Raw genomic sequence first — 20,812 nt, 5'->3', positions numbered from 1 at the left:
GCAATTCTATGCCAGCCACTAGGTGGCGAGGCCATTGCGGTCGGCGTAGAATATGCAAATGACTAGTTACGGCGATCCACGAACATCCGCGTTACCCGTCGCTCTAACTTTACGTTGTTTCCGTCGAGATACGCGTCGTAAAATTAGGGCTGAGCCCTAGTTGTTCTAAGCCATGTTAAGTATTGCCGTCGTTCCCGCATCGAAATTTAAAAAATCACGTCGTTTGCGTAAGTCGTCCGTGAATGGCGCTGGACGCCATTTACGTTAACGTCTAAACAAATGACGTCCGTACGACGTCATTTAGCGCAATGCACGTCGGGTAATTTTCCCGACGGAGCATGCGCAGTACGTTTGGCGCGGGAACGCGCCTAATTTAAATGGTGCCCGCCCCATTTGTATTAGGCGGGCTTGCGCCGAGCGGATTTACGCTACACCGCCGCAAGTTTACAGGTAAGAGCTTTGTGAATCAGGCACTTACGCTGTAAACCCGCGGCGGTGTAACGTAAATCAGATACGTTACGCTGCGGTGGAGCAACGTAATTCTTTCAGAATCTGGCCCATAGTGTACAATATAATGTACCAATACATTTATTTCTAAAAAAAAGTCTCCTTAGAATAATACAATCTGTTATGGGTGGTAAGACTAAATATAAATTTGGAGTGTCCGAATCCCTAGTAAAACTAATGATTTATTACGTATAAAATATAGCTGGCTCTTTTAATTTTGTTTTATAAAGCTGCGCTAAAGTTTGTTCAGAGATATTTGACAAACATGACAGCTTACCTTGGAGAGCAGAGGAAGAGAATGTTGTCGGCTTCAGGCAAGTAGATCATCTGTCCTTTCAGCCGAAGACAACTAATTTCATTGACAGTCAGTTCATCTTCTGTCTCTGACTTTTCCACATCAAGTAAGCCTTCCTTAAATAAAATATTATGATATGCATTATATTAGAATACATAGTCACTTTTCTGCACATTTTTCACTTCATTTTAGAACTTTCCAGGTTATGGAGAGTATACCGGCAAACTATCTTTTGAGGAATGTACTGGCGACTGAACCTAAAAAGAATGTACCAGAAACCGAAACTAAGGAGAATGTATTGCACTTGCTTAACCTCCCTAGCGGTATGATTATTTCAGATTTTAGGTGCTGAAAGCGGTACCATTATTTGCAAGGAAATTTGGCGTTTTATACTGTAGGCCTGTAATTCTTAGGAATAATTCACTTAAATCTGACCAAACAAGAGTCTAGTAGACATCCCGGTATGAATTTTTTTTTAAAACAAAATTATAAATTATAATATAATAAATAATTATAAATAATTATAACAAATAATAATATAATTATAATAAAAATTATTCAATAATGTAATCAACTCAAAATCACTGAAATTTGCTCAGTTGCAGAATTGTCGTTGTCATTACTTTTATTTTTTTATGACAAATTTCCCCACAAATCGCTATTGCACAATTCTGCAAGTGATTATAATTGATTATCGCTGCTCTAAAACCATTTTTGACATAAAGGGACACTTTTGGTTGCTATGGACAATCTACAGTTTGCAGGCAGAAAGAACAGTTTTTATTATATAAAAGAACATGTAGGGCACTGGGCAGACCACTAGGGACAAGGGGTGTGTGTATTTTTTACATACAGTACTGTAATCTGTAAGATTAAAGTATACTGTATGTAAGGTGTTTGTTTACCTTTTTGAATTTGGCGCCGTTCTCCGTCCCCGTGCGTCGTAACGTCGCAGGGAACGGAGATCGACGGCACACAGAGGCAGTGTGTGAATCGAGCAAACACCCGCTCGCTCACACAGCGCGGTGGCATCGCTGGATCCAGGGACAAGGTAAGTAAACATTCTGACTCGGGGTTACCGATCGCAGCACAAAAATGTAACCCCGAGTCAGACTCGGGAATACCGCCAGGGGGGTTAAGGAAAATGTTTCCTGGGCCTTACCTAAGAAGAAGGTACCAGCAATCTAACCTAAGGAGACTGTACTGAAAAACTAGCCTTCTTAGGTTAGTTTTCCAGTACAGTGTACTGGAAATATAAACTAAGGAGAATTTAATGGTAACCTAACCTAAGGAGAATGTACTGACAACCTAACTAAACAGGAATGTACTAGATATCTAACCTATGGAAAATGTACCAGTAATGTAACCTAGAGAGAACATCCTAGTGGCCTAATGAGGTACTGGTAATATAATGCAGTGTTTCTCAACCTTTTTTCAGTCAAGGCACCCTTTAAATTCCACACAATCATGAGGCACCCCATTCTATTTTTTTTATAGTTTTGCATAATGTAGCAACAGCCACATGCATAGGACACCCAACATTAGCAGTGATTTATTTCTCTAAAGCAAATACACCTTTGCACTCTGGTACTGACTAGTATTCCAATGTTTCTCTTCTCCCTTGGTTTCTCTCCCTCACTCAGCTAATGTGACCCTAGTGCTAAAGAGGAGGGACAGGTGCCCGACGTCCACCGTATTAACAGATTACATCATTGGTTGTTAGGACACTGGTGACAAGAAGGTTGTAATGATGCACAATGGAAACCGGTGGCTTTGTTTAACTAATAGGTAGGTATAATACACCCTCTGGCTTGTATACAGTTTTTGGGCAATTTGTAGGTATTTTGCTAAGGCACCCCTGAAGACACATGAAGGCACTCTGGTTGAAAAAGGCTGATCTAATCTAATCAGAATGTACAAGAAATCTAACCAAAAGTGAATGTAGAAGTAACCTAACATACAGAGATATGCTGGTAATCTAATATATATAGTATTGTGTATGTGGAGAGATATGGTGCAGAAGTGTATGTAACCGTCACACAGGAGGGAGATGGCTTGGGGGTGTGTGTAAGGTGGTGGAGTGTCTAAAACACTGTAGTGCACATCTCTCAAGAGACCAAATATTCTTTATGGTAATAGATAAGGAAAGCAGAGGGTGCATCTAGAGCAGTGTTTCTCAACTCCAGTCCTCAAGGCGCCCCAACAGGTCACGTTTTCAGGATTTCCCTCAGATGGAACAGCTGTGGTAATTACTAAGGCAGTGAAACTGATCAAATCACCTGTGCAAAATAAAGAAAAACCTGAAAACATGACCTGTTGGGGCGCCTTGAGGACTGGAGTTGAGAAACACTGATCTAGAGTGTAGCAGTATAAAAGCATATTTATTCACATGACAATTGGCAACTTACAAGACAATGTAGTGTTAGCTGTATGCATTTTTTAAAGGGCCAGTTCACCCAAAATTAGAGAATAAATTCATCGGGTTCAGTTGTTTCTTGGGATCAATTGGTTAGATCCTTGAGCTTGAGTTACTGGGTCTGCACATCTGTTGTTGCCATTATGAAGGGTTGTCACTCTCTTTGCTAAATTTGAATTTATTGTATATTAATTAAAATTCAACAAGAGATACTATAGTACCAGTATAAAAACTCATGTATGCACACAACAATTGACAACTTACAAGACAATGTAGTAATATTGGGCATATACACGTAGAAAAGTAATTCAGGGTCAGCTTTTGGGGATGGACCTTCGCAGAACAGGATGGGCTTCCTTTGTAGGGATTTCAGCACCTGTAGCTGTAATGCATAGGAGACACCACCAGGGGCAGCAGACTTAGTGTATCAATAGGTGAATGTAAATAGCAACTCACAGAAGGGTTAAGAGCCTTATAACATGTGGGTCTTCCGCCTCAATCATCCAGATGTAGGAGGATCAAGTGAGGTTCAACTGTCACTGGAGCCTATGGATGTGGATGGGAGCCCTGGAGAGCACTGGGAGACCACACGATGGCCGAGAGTGGACAGCATGTGGCTCAGGAAGTGATGTCATGTGCGTGGGTGTGGTTATTCCTTTCAAGGCGGGGCTGCCTCAAAACTAAGGCTGTTGGTTTGAGAAAGAGGCAGCCCACCTTGAAATGTAACACCACGTCCCACACACATGACTTCACATCCTGAGCCACGTGCTCTTCACTGTCGGCCATCTTGTGGTCTTGCAGTGCTGTTCAGGGCTCCCATCCACAGCCACAGGCGACAATGACAGCTGAACCTGGCTCTCCTACATCTGGATGATTATTGGACGATCGGACCCACATGAGGTGGAAGACCCACATGTTATACGGCTGTTAACCTTTTACTTCTGTGAGTTGCTATTTATAGTTTGGTTTTCATTCAACTATTGCACTTAGTCTGCTGCCCCCGATGGTGTCTCCTTTGCATTACAGCTACAGGTGACACAATCCCTCCCAAGGAAGCTCATCCTGTTCTGCGAAAGTCCATCCACAGAAACTGACCATGAATGAGGCTTCTACATGTATATACCCAATATCACAAAACTATCTTGTAAGTTGCCAATTGTCGTGTGCATAAATGAGTTGTTATACTGTACTTATACTATAGTATCTCTTGTTGCATTTTACTTAATATACAATAAATTCTAATTTAGTGGGGAGTGTGACAATCCCTCATAATGGCAACAGCAGATGTGCAGACCCAGTAACTCAAGCTCAAAGATCTAACCAAAAGATCCCAAGAGACAACTAAAACTGGCCCACGAGACAACTGAAACTGGTGGTTGTAGTCTCTAACATTTTGCCTTTCAGTAGCTACCAAAAAAATAAATATTAATTTTGGGTGAACTGGTCTTTTAAAAATATATACAGGTAACCTTAGTTTAACTCCATTTTTTTTCAAAATTTAAGTCTATTGTCCTTGTTCTCTTTCTCTGTTTATTTATAGGTACAACAAGCCTTGTATTTTCTGGAACCCTGCCCAAATTTCTTTAATAACTTCAATGTTACTGCAGTCAAAAATGTACTATGAGCCTATGCTATTAAAAAAAAAAAGAATAAAAAGTTAAATATAGAAAGATGACATTGACATTAGAAGTATAATGAGCCTAAACAAACCATGTGTCTATACCCTGACAAACTGTTTTTCTATAGATAAAAGGACCAATTATACATCCTTTCCCTTAATATTAAAGGAAAGCCAGCACTGAATTGCACAGCCATCACAATAAAAGGAAGGGACACTTCATTAGGCTGGCTTGGCACTATGCAAAGTATAAACATTCAACTTCAGTCTTTACTTGGCATAATGAGTTGCTATGATCCTATGTATTACAAATTAAATCTCACTGTATATTTTAAAATTGTATTTTACATTTCTTTTTCTTCTAAGACATGAACCGTGGATAAACATAGCCTTATAAGGAAATATACTGAAAATATAGTGGAACTGGAATCAAGCTGTGTGCTAGAATTATGTATATGCAGAGCTTATTGGACACTTGTCTAAGTATATAAAAAAAATAGAAGATTTAAGCATACCTTATAATATCTGTTTATTGTCTTATAGGTTTATTCAATAAAGTAAACATTAACCCCTTCTATACTGGGCATTTTCACCCTCTTCTTGCCTAGACCAATTTTTAGTTTTCAGCGCTGTTGCACTTTGAATTACAATTGTGCGGTCATGCAACACTGTATCCAAATGAAATCCTTATGTTTTTCCCCCCACAAATAGGGCTTTCGTTTGGTGGTATTTGATCATCTCTGCGTTTTTTATTTTTTGCGCAATAAACAAAAGAAGAGCGACAATTATAAAAAAAAAAACACAATATTTTTTAATTTTTGATTTAATAAATACCACCATTTAAAAAAAAAAAAAAATGTTTTCCTCAGTTTAAACCGATACGTATTCTTCTACATATTTTTGGTAAAAAAAATCGCAATAAGCGTATATTGATTGGTTTGCGCAAAAGTTATAGCATTTTTTTTTTTACTAGTAATGGCGGCGATCTGGGATTTTTATTGTGACCGTGACATTTTTGGGACCATTTACATTTATACAGCGATTAGTGCTATAAAACTGCACTAATTACTGTGTAAATGTGACTGGCAGGGAAGGGGTTAACACTAGGGGGCACTGAAGGGGTTATTATGTTCCCTAAAGTGTGTTCTAACTGTAGGGGGGAGGGGACTCACAAGGGGAGGAGACCGATGTGTGTTCCTCTGTACTGGGAGCACAGCATTGGTCTCCTCACCTCTGACAGGAGGTGGATCTGTGTGTTTACACACACAGATCCACACTCCTGCCGTGATCACCGGCATTCGCACGCGCCCTAGATTGCCGATACGAAAGGACGTTATATGACGTCCACCCGGATCGAGGGAGGGTTCCTGCCAGCGTCATTTTACAATAGCCCGGTAAGGAAGAGGTTAATATGCAAAATGTAGAAACCCTGAGCACCCAAATCAACAAGTCACTGTACTGACTGCTCTAAACTCCTAAAAAAGGGTTGCTATGAAGTGCATAGAAGAGCGGCACAATTCTGGCTAAAATGAGAATCACAATTTTTTTGTTCAGAATAAAGATCACGATTCTCGCAGCCTAACATCATCTTTCACATTATACAAAAAAATTGGGCTAACTTTACTGTTTTTTTTTTATTCATTGAAGTGTATTTTTTCCCCAAAAAATTGCATTTGAAAGACTGCAGCGCAAATACAGTGTGACATAAAATATTGCACCAATTTCCATTTTAATCTCTAGGATCTCTGCTAAAAAAATATTAATATTGTTTGGGGGTTCCAAGTAGTTTTCTAGCAAAAAATACTGATTTTAACTTTGTAAGAAACAATTGTCAGAAAAAGGTTTAGGGCCAGATCCTCAAAGAAGTTACGCTGGCGTATTTATAGATACGCCGCGTAACTTCTAGTTTGCTCCGGCGTATCTTTGTTTTGTATCCACAAAACAAGATTTGCCTGAAGCTGTGCTAGATCCGACTGGCGTACGTCTTAGTACGCCATCAGATCCGCGTTGAATATGCAAATTAGCTAGATACGGCGATCCACGAACGTAGTCCGGCCGGTGCATTTTTTTACGTAGTTTCCGTAAGGCTTTTTTCGGCGTATAGTTACCCCTTCTATATGAGGCGTATCCTATGTTAAGTATGGCCGTTGTTCCCCCGTCGAATTTTGAATTTTTTACGTCGTTTGCGTAAGTCGTTCGCGAATAGGGCTTTGCGTAGAATGACGTTCACGTCGTAAGCATTGGCTTGTTGCGAGTTAATTTCGAGCATGCCCACTGGGATACCCCCACGGCGCATGCGCCGTTAAAAAAAAACGTCAAGACGTATTAACATAAAACATGCCCCCATCACATCCATTTGAATTGCGCGCCCTTACGCCGCCAAAGTTACACTACGCCGCCGTAACTTACGGCGCAAATTCTTTCAGGATACAGAAAATACGCTGTAAGTTACGGCGGCGTAGTGTATCAGAGATACGCTACGCCGGGCGGAAATATGCGCCAGGGTACGTGGATCTGGCCCTTAGTCTTTAAGTGGTTAAACTTCCTTCATTTACAGATGAAGTTCATTCATTTGACCTAAAAAAGAAAAGTTACTTTGTTTAGTTATCTGCAGTGTGGTGATAAAACTTGGCAGGCTGCCTGTTTGAGTGAGTATAGAACTCTCTACACTTGTTACATGAATCAGGAAATTCTCCATAGAGATCGTGAGGGGGGTTGAATAAAGATCAACAATTTTATCATTATTACTCTTTCCATCACCTTAAATCTTTCTACAGTATGTAGAATCTGAATGTTCAATGTGATTTATCTGGATGCTATGGGGTTATGGTGCTTAGAACACAGTCATGAATCTTATACAGTAGCTCTTTTATTAACTAAGCAGTTATTTGAATATTGTAGAATTTTTTTATTTATTTGATATATTCTTTATTATTTTCATCCATGTAAAAAATCTTTGAAATACATGCATTTCTAAAAAAAAAAAAATGTTACATAAAAATGTTAAAGTGCACATTGTACCCATATCACCGCCTCCCCCCTCTTCCCCCCACCATCTTATTTGTGCCACACACATAAACTTTATCTCTACTGCAGTGTAAACTTTTTCTTTTTTTTCCTTTCCCCAGGTATTTATTCCCTTTATATTTAATGTACAGCTCTCTCTCTCTCTCTATCTACGCCTTCTCCCCCTCCTCTTGCTAATCTCCCTCTTCCGATCTTACTTCTTCTCCCCTCTCTAGGGTGGACACCCCATTTTACTCAACCAAGGCTCCCACAGTGTCTTAAATTTGTTAAAGTTTCCACGCCTAGTTAATACTACTTTTTCCTTCCACATTGTCGTGTTTATCACATTAACCCATTCCACTGATGTGGGTGCTTTCTGTGATTGCCAGTTTTGCACTATCAATTTTCTAGCCTGGAACAAGCACCTTATAACCGGTGCTTCCATGCCCCTTTGCTCATGTCTCTCCTCTATACAGCCCAGTAGACATACCCTGGCCTCCGGTTCCAGAGCAACTCCAAAGGTTGTGTTTATGATATATAAAATCTCAACCCAGTATCTGTATAATTTTGGGCATTTCCACATAATATGTATAAGGTCTCCTGTACTTTGACACCTAGGTCATTTGTCATCCGGTTTCCTTCCAAACATATATAACTTCTTTGGGGTATAATAAACTCTGTGAACTTTGTGATGGGGCGAGTGACACCAATGTCCCTAGCTCCAGTATCTGTTCCCATTGTTCATTTGTTATGGGGCCTACATCCTCCTCCCACTTTTGTTTATTTTTTCCCAATCTCCCTCCCCCTATGGACCCATCATTAATCTGCTAATATAATTCTGATATAAGACCTTTAGAGGTCCCTGACTTAATTAACCTTTGAAGGTAGGGAATTCTTTGCCATCTCACGGGGTGTACCTTGAATTGGGCTTGAAGGGCATGTCTAATCTGCAGGTACGTATTGAACAAGGAATTTGAAAAAGCATATTCTCCACTTAGTTCTGAAAAAGATTTTAACGTATTACCTACATATATTTGCGCCAATCTGGTTATACCTAACTTTTCTCATTCTTTTAATTTTCCCATAGCTAAAATTTCCTGCAAGTATTTGTTTTCCCAGAGTGGGGAGTATTCCGTTAACCCCTTATACCCCAAAGCTGACTTTTCTGCTTGCCATATTCTTAAAACCATCCTTAATGTAGAATTCTTAGCAGGGAAGGAATCGGCCTCCAGGGTTTCTATTATAGAATTATGTGGGGACTCCATTAACATAATTTTCCCACTGGCACTCTCTCCTTCTTCTGTAATACACCCCCCCCCTTCAAGTGCTGTAATTGCGCTGCTTAAAAATAGCTGTGAGGGTGTGGAACAGCCAAACCTCCCTTATTTGTTGGTAGCTGTAATATCTGGAGACTAATCCTCGCCTTTCCCTTCTTTCAAATGAATTCCCTAAAAAGAGTCTCTATTTTTTTAAACCATGCTTTGTTTATCCATACAGGAGAGTTGTGGAGCACATACAGTAATTGTGGCATCCATATCATCTTAATGAGGTTGCTTCGTCCGGCCACTGAAAGAGGAAGTCGTCCCCAAATATCAGCTTTACGTTTAAACTTGGCTAAAAGTGGCTCTAAGTTATTACTTATGTAATGTTCTGGGTCTCGTGTTACCACTATCCCCCAGAATCCATTTTCTCAGCTATTTTCAATTGGGGGATTCCTGCACCAACAGCATTGCCTACTGAGTCCACTGGCAAAAGTACAGACTTTTCCCAGTTTATCACCAGGCCTGAAAAACGTCCAAATGCCTCCACTGTTTGCACTGCTGTTTTTAAAGACGGTGTAGAGTCCCGCAAGAAAAGCAGGATATCATCCGCATAAATTGAGTTTTTTTACTTTCCTGACCTTCTCTGGAACCCTTGTATGCCCTGTGTAGTTCTAATTACAATTGCCAATGGCTCTATTGCCAGGGCAAAAAGAAGGGGAGACAGAGGGCATCCCTGCCTTGTCCCGCTTTCTAGCCTAAACAAGTGTGAATATTCATTATTGATTTTTATTTTAGCACTTGGGGCATTATAAAGTGTTTTTACCCACCTGATGAAAACAGAGCCAAACCCAAACTTCTCCAGAACATACCAAAGATAATCCCACTCTAGGCTATAAAAAGCCTTAGTGGCGTCTAGGGATAGGGTGGATCTGTCCCCTGTATTCTCAGTTGGCATCTGTAGATTCAGATAAAGCCTTCTAAAGTTAGTACTAGTAGACCTATTCGGGATAAATCCAGATTGATCCGGATGTATAAGTTTCTGAATGTATTTATTTATCCTCACCGCCAGTACCCCAGCCAGAATTTTAACATCTGAGCATAACAATGATATCAGTTTATAGGATGACGTATCTAATTGATCCTTTCCTTCTTTCTGGAGCACTATTATGGTGGCCTCTGATATCGATGGGAGGCAACCTCCCCCTTCTGTTGCCCAGTTCAACACCTTTAGCAATTCAGTGAACAACACTTCGCCATATTGCTTGTAAATCTCTACTGGTAAACCATCTGGTCCAGGGGACTTCTGATTAGACATCCCCTTTACTGCCTGTTGCAGTTCCTCTAACGTAACAAAAAAGAATCCACTATAAATCATTTATATGGGTAAGTAGTCATATATCACTAGTCAAAGCAAATATCTCTCTGTATACAGTGGGGAAATAATTATTTGATCCCCTGCAGATTTTATAAGTTTGCCCACCTACAAAGAAATGAAGAGTCTTAAGATTTTTTGGTCAGCGCTGCAGTGAAGCCTTGACATACAGCCAAGCTGATTGAAGTAAAGACACACACCCCCTCTCCTCATAGGTAGAAACTTTCAGAACTGTTCATGAATAGGGATGGTGTTCTTATGCCCTGTACACACGATCGGTTCGTCTGATGAAAACGGACCGATGGACCATTTTCATCCGACAAACCGATTGTGTGTGGGCCCCATCAGTTTTTTTCCCATCGGTGAAAAAAAAAAGAACCTGTTTAAAATTTTCGTATGGTTAAAAAACCGATAGAAAAAAACGATTGTCTGTGGGGAAATCCATCGGTCAAAAATCCACGCATACTCAGAATCAAGTCGACGCATGCTCGGAAGTATTGAACTTCATTTTTCTCTGCACGTAGTTGTGTTTTATGTCACCGCATTGGACACGATCGGATTTTTAACCAATGGTGTGAAGGCAAGATTGATGAAAGTCAGCTTCATCGCAAATCCATCCGTTCGTTTTTATCAGACAAACCGATCGTGTGTACAGGGCATAAGGCTCATAGTCAGCATTTTTCTTCCTCCAAACACGGCGAGTGGAGTTAATGCCAAAGAGCTCAATTTTGGTCCCATCTGACCACAACACTTTCTCCCAATCCTTCTCTGAATCATTTAGATGTTCATTGGCAAACTTCAGACGGGCCTGTACAGGTGCCTTCCTGAAAAGGAGGACTGTGGTGCCAACTGCCTTCAGAAAATTCACAAGCTCCTCCTATGTAGTTCTGGGCTAATCCCTCACTTTTCTCATGAGGGCGATTGATAGTTATTTTGTATTTCTTCCATTTGCAAATTGTTTCTTTCTCACCAAGCTTCTTGCTGATGTTCTTCTAGCCCATTCCAGCCTTGTGCAAGTCTACAAACTTGTCCCTGACGTCCTTTGACAGCTCTTCGGTCTTGCCCATGATTGTGAGGTTTGAATGGAAGAAAGAGATTCTATGGACAGGTGTCTTTTATACACATAATGAGTTGTCGTTAGGAGCACATTCTTAAATTGACAGGAATAATCTGTGTACCACATGAGCACATACTGTAGCCAATCTGTGGGAGCCAAGATTTTTGTTGGTTGGTAGGAGATCAAATACTTATTTTACTCACTGACTGCAACTCAATTTATAACATTTGTATCATGCGTTTTTTTCTGGATTTTTGGTTGAAATTCTGTCTCTATCATTTAAAATACACATATGATAAGAATTATAGACCCTTAATTTCTTTGTAAGTGGGCAAACTTACAAAAGCTGAAGGGAATCAAATATTTGTTTTCCCTATTGTACTGTTCTCCATTCACTAAACAGTATCTACCGCTTTAAGATCAGCAGGAAGCTCAGAGTGTTTTTAAAAAAAAAATTGCAATGTTTTAAAAATCACTCATAAAATTAAGCATGTATTATTCCATCAACATTTTCAGTATTTATCTTGTGAAACGAATCGGTATTTCATTGCATGGTTTCATATCCATTGGGATGGATACAGTGGAGAGGGATTAGAACACCTGTCAGTCTTTATTGCTGCCTGTACCCCCGTTAAAGACTAGTACACACTACAGTTTTTTTTCGTGCACAAAAAAAACCTGACAACTCCAGTTGGGAGCCACTGAACTAACCAAGCCTAGTATCGAAAATCAGGAATATATAAAGCCCTGTACACACGATCGGTCCATCCGATGAAAACGGTCTGATGGACCGTTTTCATCGGTTAACCGATGAAGCTGACTGATGGTCAGTCGTGCCTACACACCATCGGTTAAAAAAACGATCGTGTCACGTAAACCACGTACGACGGCACTATAAAGGGGAAGTTCAAATCCAATGGCACCACCCTTGGGGCTGCTTTAGCTGATTTTGTGTTAGTAAAAGACGATTCGCGCTTTTCTGTCTGTTACAGTGTGATGAATGTGCTAGCTCCATAACGAACGCTAGTTTTACCAGTTTATTTAGTCTGAGCATGCGTGGATTTTTAAAAGATGGACGTGCCTACAAACGATCGTTTTTTTTCTATCGGTTAGGTATCCATCGGTTAAATTTAAAACAAGATTGCTTTTTTTTAACCTATGGATAAATAACCGATGGGGCCTACACACGATCGTTTTGGTCCGATGAAAACGGTCCATCAGACCGTTCTCAACGGTTTGACTGATCGTGTGTACGCGGCATAAGGGGTAATACATTTTTTTTCAGATCTTTAATCTGAAGATGACAGGGGATATGGTTTGTTTTTTATGGTTGTTCCGTCTCAAAAGAGTGATAGCTAACTATAAACAGGACCGCAAATATATTGTCAGGTTGTCAGCTTTGAAATACTCAACAAAAGACATTTAACATCTGCTACAATCCTGCTATCTTAAATGCCACATCTCCCTGTGCTCTTTTCACATTTTTGTGTTCTTTATCTGCTGAATGCTTATCTCTTTATAGCATATCAGTCTATAGGTTTATTAAAAATCAATTACCTTACTCCGCAGGACAAACACAGTGTTGATGTGAGACAGGATACCATGAAAGCTAATGTCAATATGTGGTCGCACCAAAGTGAACACAGAAAGCAGGTTACAATTTCCAGGCTGCAGCTGTAAAATAATGGAATACACAAGAATAAATCAGATTAAATAGATATATTAGTTTGGTATTGCTATTTATGGAATCCTAAAAAAGTTAAATACACTTTTACAAGAGGCCACTATTTTCAGAAGAATTGGTTCAAGTATTTTTAGTGTAAATACTCAATGTCTTTGCCTTTCTGATTCTATACTAACAATCTGGATTGTTACCACCATGTACTGTATCCTTAAAGTATAACTAAAGCCAAAGCCTTAGTTTTGGATATAGTAGAGCGGGATTAAAACCTCTGTCAGTTTTTATTGCTGTCTGTGTTCTTCTTAGGGAGATTCACTATCTGTATTGTCCTGTTTACCATTATCATTAAAAGTTAAAGTAAAAGAAAATGTTTTGTCCCCAGAAAGTTAATAGAGGCTAAATCTTCCAACGTGGAAAATAATTCTGATAACCTGGGGGGGGGGGGCCTCAAGGGAATCCTTTAATTTTCAGGGATTTTCTCACACTTTCTGTTTTGGCTATGGGACAGGAATCAAAGGTAAATCTCCCCAATTGGACACAGATGACAGGGATTATAATTCTCCCTTACTCCGTCCAAAATGAGAAAAAAAGTTTTGCCTTCAGTTTTGCTTTATTTATTGCATGGGTTGCTACTGACAAAACTTCCACAGAAACTGTTACACAATCCTCCTTTTCAGGGAAGGATTGGCCTAGGTGGATTCCTGGCCAGTACTATCAAGGCATGTTGGACTCTTAGGGCTCTTTCAAACTGCCAGTTTTTTAGGAGGACCTGAACGGGCGCTCCGTGCTCCTCTATGGAGCCACGGATGTCAGCGGTAATATGCCCGTTGACATCTGACCCGCTCCAATCCACCAAAGTGTGACAGAGGAAAAACCTACTTTTCCAACCGCCCTGTCATCTGCCGGCTCAGCAGGGATCAACGGAGCGATCCCCGCTGAGCAAGCGGAGGTTCACAGGGCGGATCATTACTGATCCACCCCGTGTGAAAGGGGCCTAACTGGAGCGACCTCACCAGACCTCGAGCTGTCAGTGAAACATGTTGTGAATTTTATAGCTTCCTGATCCTTATTTAGACCTACAATAAGCAGCTAGAAAATGTAAGTCTTCTAGCACCAACCTGCTTTGAGGTTCTTAGATGTTATGAGACCAAATGCCAAAAGCCAAAAAGAAAGCTGATGCTGGAAAATGTGAAACACTGTGGGGTTCATTTTTATGACTGGAGAGTGAAAAATCTAATGCAACACAATCAACATATAACTTCAGCTTATTCCATTAAGCTTTGACAAAAAAAAAACTGGAAGCTCTATTGGCTTCTGTGCAGCGCTATACTAGTGTCAACCCCAGTGTCACACTAAACCACATTTTACCATGCCAACCAATCAGTGATGCATCTTGGAGCATTTTGTACAGTACACCTTCTTCAGCCCACAACAATATGTCCCTACCATTATACTATGAAAGGCTATCTGGTTGTGTTTGGTTCAGACCAAGTTTCCAATTTTCCTCTGGTCTTTATTTAATAAGTCATAAAAAGATTTACATATAGAAGACCACCATCTGGCTATGGAAAGGTAAAATTGTATGCTATGGTTTTATGTCCATTGCACATGTGATTTTCCTGGTGAAGTAAAGATCAATAAATCTCCTTCATTATATGATAATTTGTTGATGCTTCAATTGTGAACTTCAGAAGATACATTTTTGGTGTTGTAATGGAAATTGTAGAACATGCTAGAAATCAATGCTGTTTAAATTTGAAATAATATGCCTTGTCAATATTAAGAGAAAGATAATTTTAAAGATATAAAAATTAGTCAGGCTGCTTTTAAGAAACTGCTCACTTGTGTAGATACAATAACGAGAAGGCAATTGGAAAAAATTAAAGTCTTTTAGCCCATAGTTTATTGTTGCCCTTCTTGACCAAACAATGCCTTGGGTGTATGCATGGGTACTCAAGTGAACATACTTGTGTTTGTGGCTACCTGGTAAAGATCAATCAGAGGATTTCCTTATGTCTTTATTTACTGAAAATCTCTATCTCTACAGAAATAAAATAATTACCTGTGGCAAAACCCTGTAGATGGCATTTCCACACTGTGTAACAACAAGGTCTCTGTCAAACATTATATGGAATGGAAAAGCCTTGCAGAATGTGTAGGGGCTAATGCGTGATTCCTGGGTCCCATTTTCTTCAAACCTGTCCAGATCCTCATATAAGTCCTCCTCCTTAGAGTCCTTTTCTTCTATCAAGAATTGAGTGTGGTCACATTCTTCATTTCTTTGCTGAACAACCTTATCGAAATCATTAAATGACTGTTATATTTTACTCTCAAGAAGAGAAATATTGTAGCTAGTTAATACTCACTACTATATATTGAAGCTGACTTACTAAAAGTAGTTGAAAATGTTTAAATGAAAAATAAAATTATCCAATTATATGCAGATGAAATAAATAAACAATAATTTCCTTATTACATGATTGGATAACAAGTGAACATTCTAATCTCTTTTAGTAAAATCAGCCTGGCTGTATATGCAGATAAGATATAATATTGTACATAAGAAAATATAGAAATGCTTGTCTGTCAGTCAGCCATATTTTAACTATATGGACCGAGTTATAAAAAATGGAAAAAAGAACAGGGGTAATTTTACTCACAGCCACCAATCAACATCCATTATTTCTTTTTACCAGATTCTGAAAGCTACACTTTGCTAGCATTCGTTTTTATACCAGATTATAAGTATACGTTATCTTTAAAAGTTGAGATCTAAGATGGATATAATATGAAGAGACAATAGTGGACTTGCTGGAAAAAAATATGTGAGGGCTGGCTTAACCGATCTTTGTAATTATCTACAAATTGGCAACATAGATAAGGACAGCATAATAATAATAAGTCAAGTAACAAATATCAAATGAATAAGGTCCATAGAAAATTGAAAATCAGTTTGTTCTTCTCTATTAAGAATAATGTGGTACAATAAAATACAAAAAGCTGCAAGACCAGATATGCTGGGACCAGCCTATCTTACTGGACTTTAAAGGCTCAGCATGAGAGATATCAAATTTCTAAAAAAATATCTTATATTGTACAAAATACAAAAAAAGGCACAAAAGCCTAAAATATATCCACAAATAAATGTTGCAAAGTACACTCTACTAAGGTTTGCATGATCCACTGCAATATTGTAAGCATGTTTATGGGTTAAAGAAATAATATGTCTATTGTGGTTAAATGCTACACTGTATGTATACTATTATTTTCTCTTTTTCTGTATTGTATATCTAGTGTTGCTTTACTTTGCCATATCGGGTCCTGAAGAAGCCATGTTATTGGCGATTATATTTTCACAAGTGCTGATATATATCTTGATATCTACATGTTTAGGTTCTGTTACCTTAGTAGAGTGTAATTTTCAAAAAAAAATTGTGGATCTATTTTAGGCCTTTTTGCCTCTGTTTTTATGTATTTTGTACAATAAAGATAATTTTTTTTATAAATTTGATGTCTCCCATGCTGAGCTTTTAAAGTCCGGTTAGATAGGCGGGTTCCAGCATATCTGGTCCTGCAGCTTTTTGTACTTTGTGTTTCGGATGTGGCTTGAGCCAAATGTATTTTCCTACTGTGGTACGATAAAAAAGCATAACTGTGCCCACATGCAATTCTGTATTACAGAGTGGGGTTTCATGGTTTGGGTACTATTAAGGGACCATTTTACATTTATAATGGAAGCTTCACTATGATGTTTCCAGAAAGATTACTGAATGGGAGGGTCTGATTCATTATAATGCCCTGGTGCACTTTTAGCTGCAGTGTCAGCGTTTTTTCAGAAATAATTAATCTTGCGGAGTGTCTCACCAAAACTGAAATTCCTACTGCAGGAGATGCCTAAAAGTTGGTTTGTATCTTAGTGCAGACTTCTGAGAAAAACAGTGAGTCAATCACACAAGCAGAAATCTTATTTCTGGGGGGCATTACATATGTGAACAAAAAGACAAAAAAAGGGAAAGCTGTATAAATATTTGCTGCTGGCACACAAAATGTGAACATACAACCTCCTAGTAACAGTAAAAACAACAAGGGGTGTGCAGAGCTTCACTGTAATAGATAAACAAAAGTTCAACAATGTATACAAAGTCCCAAAATAAATCTGTGACTTGACTTGACGGAGATCTTCTTTATATATCAGAGTGATTTATTTTAATATGTGTGATATAGCTAACCACTGTCCAAAAAGTGGAACAAATCCAACATTAAATAAACACACTTCACCCAATGTGTTAGGAAAAAAAGCTTGTCACAGCCTTACACCTCAACCAATCTAAATACTCACTAGATGGCAATAAATGATAAGCCTTAAAGCACTGTAATGCAGTGATGAGACATCTTGCGCTGGTGTTTTGTTTGAATGATGGTCATTAATGGGATCTAGCTCTGTGCAAAAGAAGCTCACCTACCAGAGCCCAAATAATGCTCATATAGTGTAGTATTGTAATATTAAAATTCCTATCTAACGCCTTACCCCAATCCGTCTGATTATCTCCTACTCTATTAGCTTTTAGACAATCCCTGAAAACCCTTCTCATCGGAGAAGCCTATCCTACCCACACCTAACAACTGTATTTTAATTCTCTCCATCAGCTCATCCCCCACAGTTATTACCCTTTGTTCCAGTTAACCCTCCCTTCTAGATTGTAAGCTCTAACGAACAGGGCCCTCTGATCCCTCCTGTATTGATTTGTATTGTAACTGTACTGTCTGCCCCCATGTTGTAAAGTGTGGTGCTATATAAATCCTGTATAGTAATAATATTAAAATCGAATGCATAAAAAAGCCACCGCTCCTGCTATACAACCTGATAAACAATATGTCAATTAAATGCTTCCATAAGTTGTATTTATTTTTTGCAGTTGGTCTTGTGTCGTATTGATTCCTGTTTGTCTCAGTGTGAGTGTCCAGCACATGCACTGTAGGAAATATGTTTCAGTGTTAGAGATTAATGTGGTGAGAGGGAGAAAAAAAGGAGAAAAAATAGGAGATGGGGGGGGGAGGGGGGGGTGTATTGGCCATGGTAAGTTGAAATAAATGACTATAAATGACAAATGCGTATCTGACTAAGAAAATATGTGTATATATTCCAGTTGGGTATCTAAGGAAGTTTCAACTGTACACTTGCTTTGTGCGGTACGTTGTATCAACCCTAATTTTCCACAGTTTGCAGTGTACAGGTTAGTGGCTCCAACCAGCCCATGTAGATGTAAATTTGTGGGGCAAGTCATGTGAGATTGCGATGAGCTCCTCCATCCCTGCTATTTTGTTTATACGTTTGTAACAATCTAGCAGGAAAGGGGTTTTGGTGGTACCCCAAAGTGTAGGTATACATATTTTAGCTGCATTGATTAGCATCATCGCTAAAGATTTGTAGTATGGTGTATCTTTAGAGACATAATGGTGTAGTAGGAACTGTGCAGGTGTGTATTCAAGAGAGCTTAAGGGTTATTTTGTATGTTTGTGTGTGATTGAACAAGGGGGCTATCCCACCATATATGTAGGAGATCGCCCGTAGCTTGCTTGCATTTCCAGCATTGATCAGGTATGGAGGCATCTAAATTGTGCAGGATAGAGGGGGTATGGTACCAACAGGAAACTATTTTGTACTTGTTCTCCTGGATAAAGACATTTATAGAGCCTTTGTGTGTGTGTGTGACAGTATATTTTTTCCCAGTTTTTATTTGTTAAGTTTATGTGAAGATCCTGGGCCCAGGCCTTGCAGGCCTTTCTATCTTCTGCTTGAGCGTTTTCTCACAACATGTTGCGGACAGTCGAAATTATATGACGTTGGGGCATTTGGTTTATACATTTCAAAGGAGGTGGTGTATTTGTATGCCAATATTTGTTTGTTTGCGTGTGGGTGAGGGGCCAGTCTGGGAGGGAATTCTGGGTTCATTAGGAGTGGTGAATTGAGGAGAGTTTAATTTTGTGGCAGATTTCTGCAAAATACTTGATGGAGGATCCTATGAGTGGATATTCAGTTAGGTCTTTTGGTAAAACTTTGTTCGGAATCTATAGTGCACAGGTTATAGGGTTTTCGGAAAAGGAATTTTCTAGACTTACCCAATATTTTGTTTGTTGGTGAATATGCCAATTGATAATGTGCTGCAAATGGTAGGCCCACCTTTGATTTTAGGTTTTGCTATTTGGGCATAGCTAATTATGGGGTGTCTTTGATTCCAAACAAAAATGATCTGCAGGCGTTTGGGAATTGTTTGGAGGTGAAATAGAATATGTGGTAAAATAATAATTTTCACGATCACCGCCCTACTAAACCATAAGAAATGTGACTTGTTCCATTTCTGGAGGTCTTCTGTTTGGAGGAGTGGGTGGTAGTTTTTTTTAATATACGTTGGTGAGATGAGTTGGTATCTGAATATCTAGATATGTTTTGGATTCTGTTTGCCATGTAAATGGGATTTTTTTTTTTACATTTAAGAACTTGGGACTCTGGCAGTGTTATGTTCAAGGTATATGACTTTAAAGTGTGCTATGAATTGAAATAACCGAAAGCCTTTGAGAAGATTGGGTAATGTTATGTGGGGGTTTGAGAGAAATAGTAGAATGTCATCCGCAAAAGAGGCTATCTTGTGGATGTGTGCATAGAGTGGATTGTAGTGCTAGCTTTTTTTGGATTGTTAAGCTCTAGCTAGGAGTTTGCCGCTTTTGATGCTATGCCCATAAAGGAGTTTATGTGATAGGGCGTAGTTCCTCCTGACTCTCTTCCCAAGTTCTTCCCTAAGTCGTGTGCATGCTTGATCTAGTTCTATTTGTGTATGTTGGGCTCTAGTCAGTTTGTGAGGGGGGATGGGGATGGGAGTTGACAAAGGGGTGTGGGTTGAGATAGTATGGGGGGAGTGGGATTGGAGAATGGGTAGTGATCCGACTGCTAGCGTAGACCAGCTATCCTGCCTAGATTAGAATGTCGGAGTGTGTCAGTTGTGCTGGATCAGGAGGTGTTAGGATTAAAGAAGATGTTTTACAAACTTTAGTGGTACTGTGAGGTATGGATGTCAGAGTATAATGATACTCAATTGGTCCTGGTAAGCTTAGGTGTAAAGGTGTTGATGAGTGAGGGAGAAGTTGAGGTGAAAGAGGTGTTAGTGCTTGAAGCGATCAGGATGCCATTTTTAGTCAATATTAGCAGTGAAGGAATAAAGGGTGGAAGATATTCCCTATGTATTAGCCAGTTGTAGAAAATAGTGGTTTATGTGTCAGAACTGATATATAAAGTCTTTTGCTGGTGTATGTGAGAGGTTGCTAGGAGCAGTGTCAACCTTTTTACTGTCTTACATAGAAATTAAATTAGGTTATGTGAAGGGTTGTATTATACTTTGTATTCTGTGTTTGATAGCTTTGGAGAAGTGTTTATGTTAGTACATTTTTCTCTCTCCTGACTCTTAGAAGGTTTACTGTTCAGCATTTTTAACAGAAAGGTAGGAAGCTTTTCCCTTCGCTTTATGTTGTAGTGGAGTATTGTATCATTCAGAGTAGGAGTAGTAAATTACTTTCTGTCTAATAAGACTTAATGGTACGTCTCA

At 39.2% G+C, this 20,812-nt stretch overlaps 1 protein-coding gene across 1 annotated transcript in view; it reads right to left on the bottom strand.

Annotated features, from left to right (window-relative positions):
• The window catches only part of GUCY1B1 (guanylate cyclase 1 soluble subunit beta 1), a 97,231-nt gene that overhangs the window by 32,420 nt on the left and 43,999 nt on the right, over positions 1–20,812 (bottom strand). The window contains exons 6-8 of the mRNA XM_040332162.1: positions 15,277–15,507; positions 13,091–13,207; positions 785–918 (exon numbers count right to left, since the gene is read on the bottom strand). Coding sequence (XP_040188096.1) covers positions 785–918; positions 13,091–13,207; positions 15,277–15,507 — 482 coding nt within the window. The remainder of the gene's footprint in view (positions 1–784; positions 919–13,090; positions 13,208–15,276; positions 15,508–20,812) is intronic.

Source organism: Rana temporaria, chromosome 1, assembly GCF_905171775.1.
Source record: "Rana temporaria chromosome 1, aRanTem1.1, whole genome shotgun sequence".
NCBI classification, from domain to species: domain Eukaryota; kingdom Metazoa; phylum Chordata; class Amphibia; order Anura; family Ranidae; genus Rana; species Rana temporaria.
The sequence above is the reverse complement of the archived record's forward strand: the minus strand, read 5'-3'. Positions and strand labels throughout refer to the sequence as shown.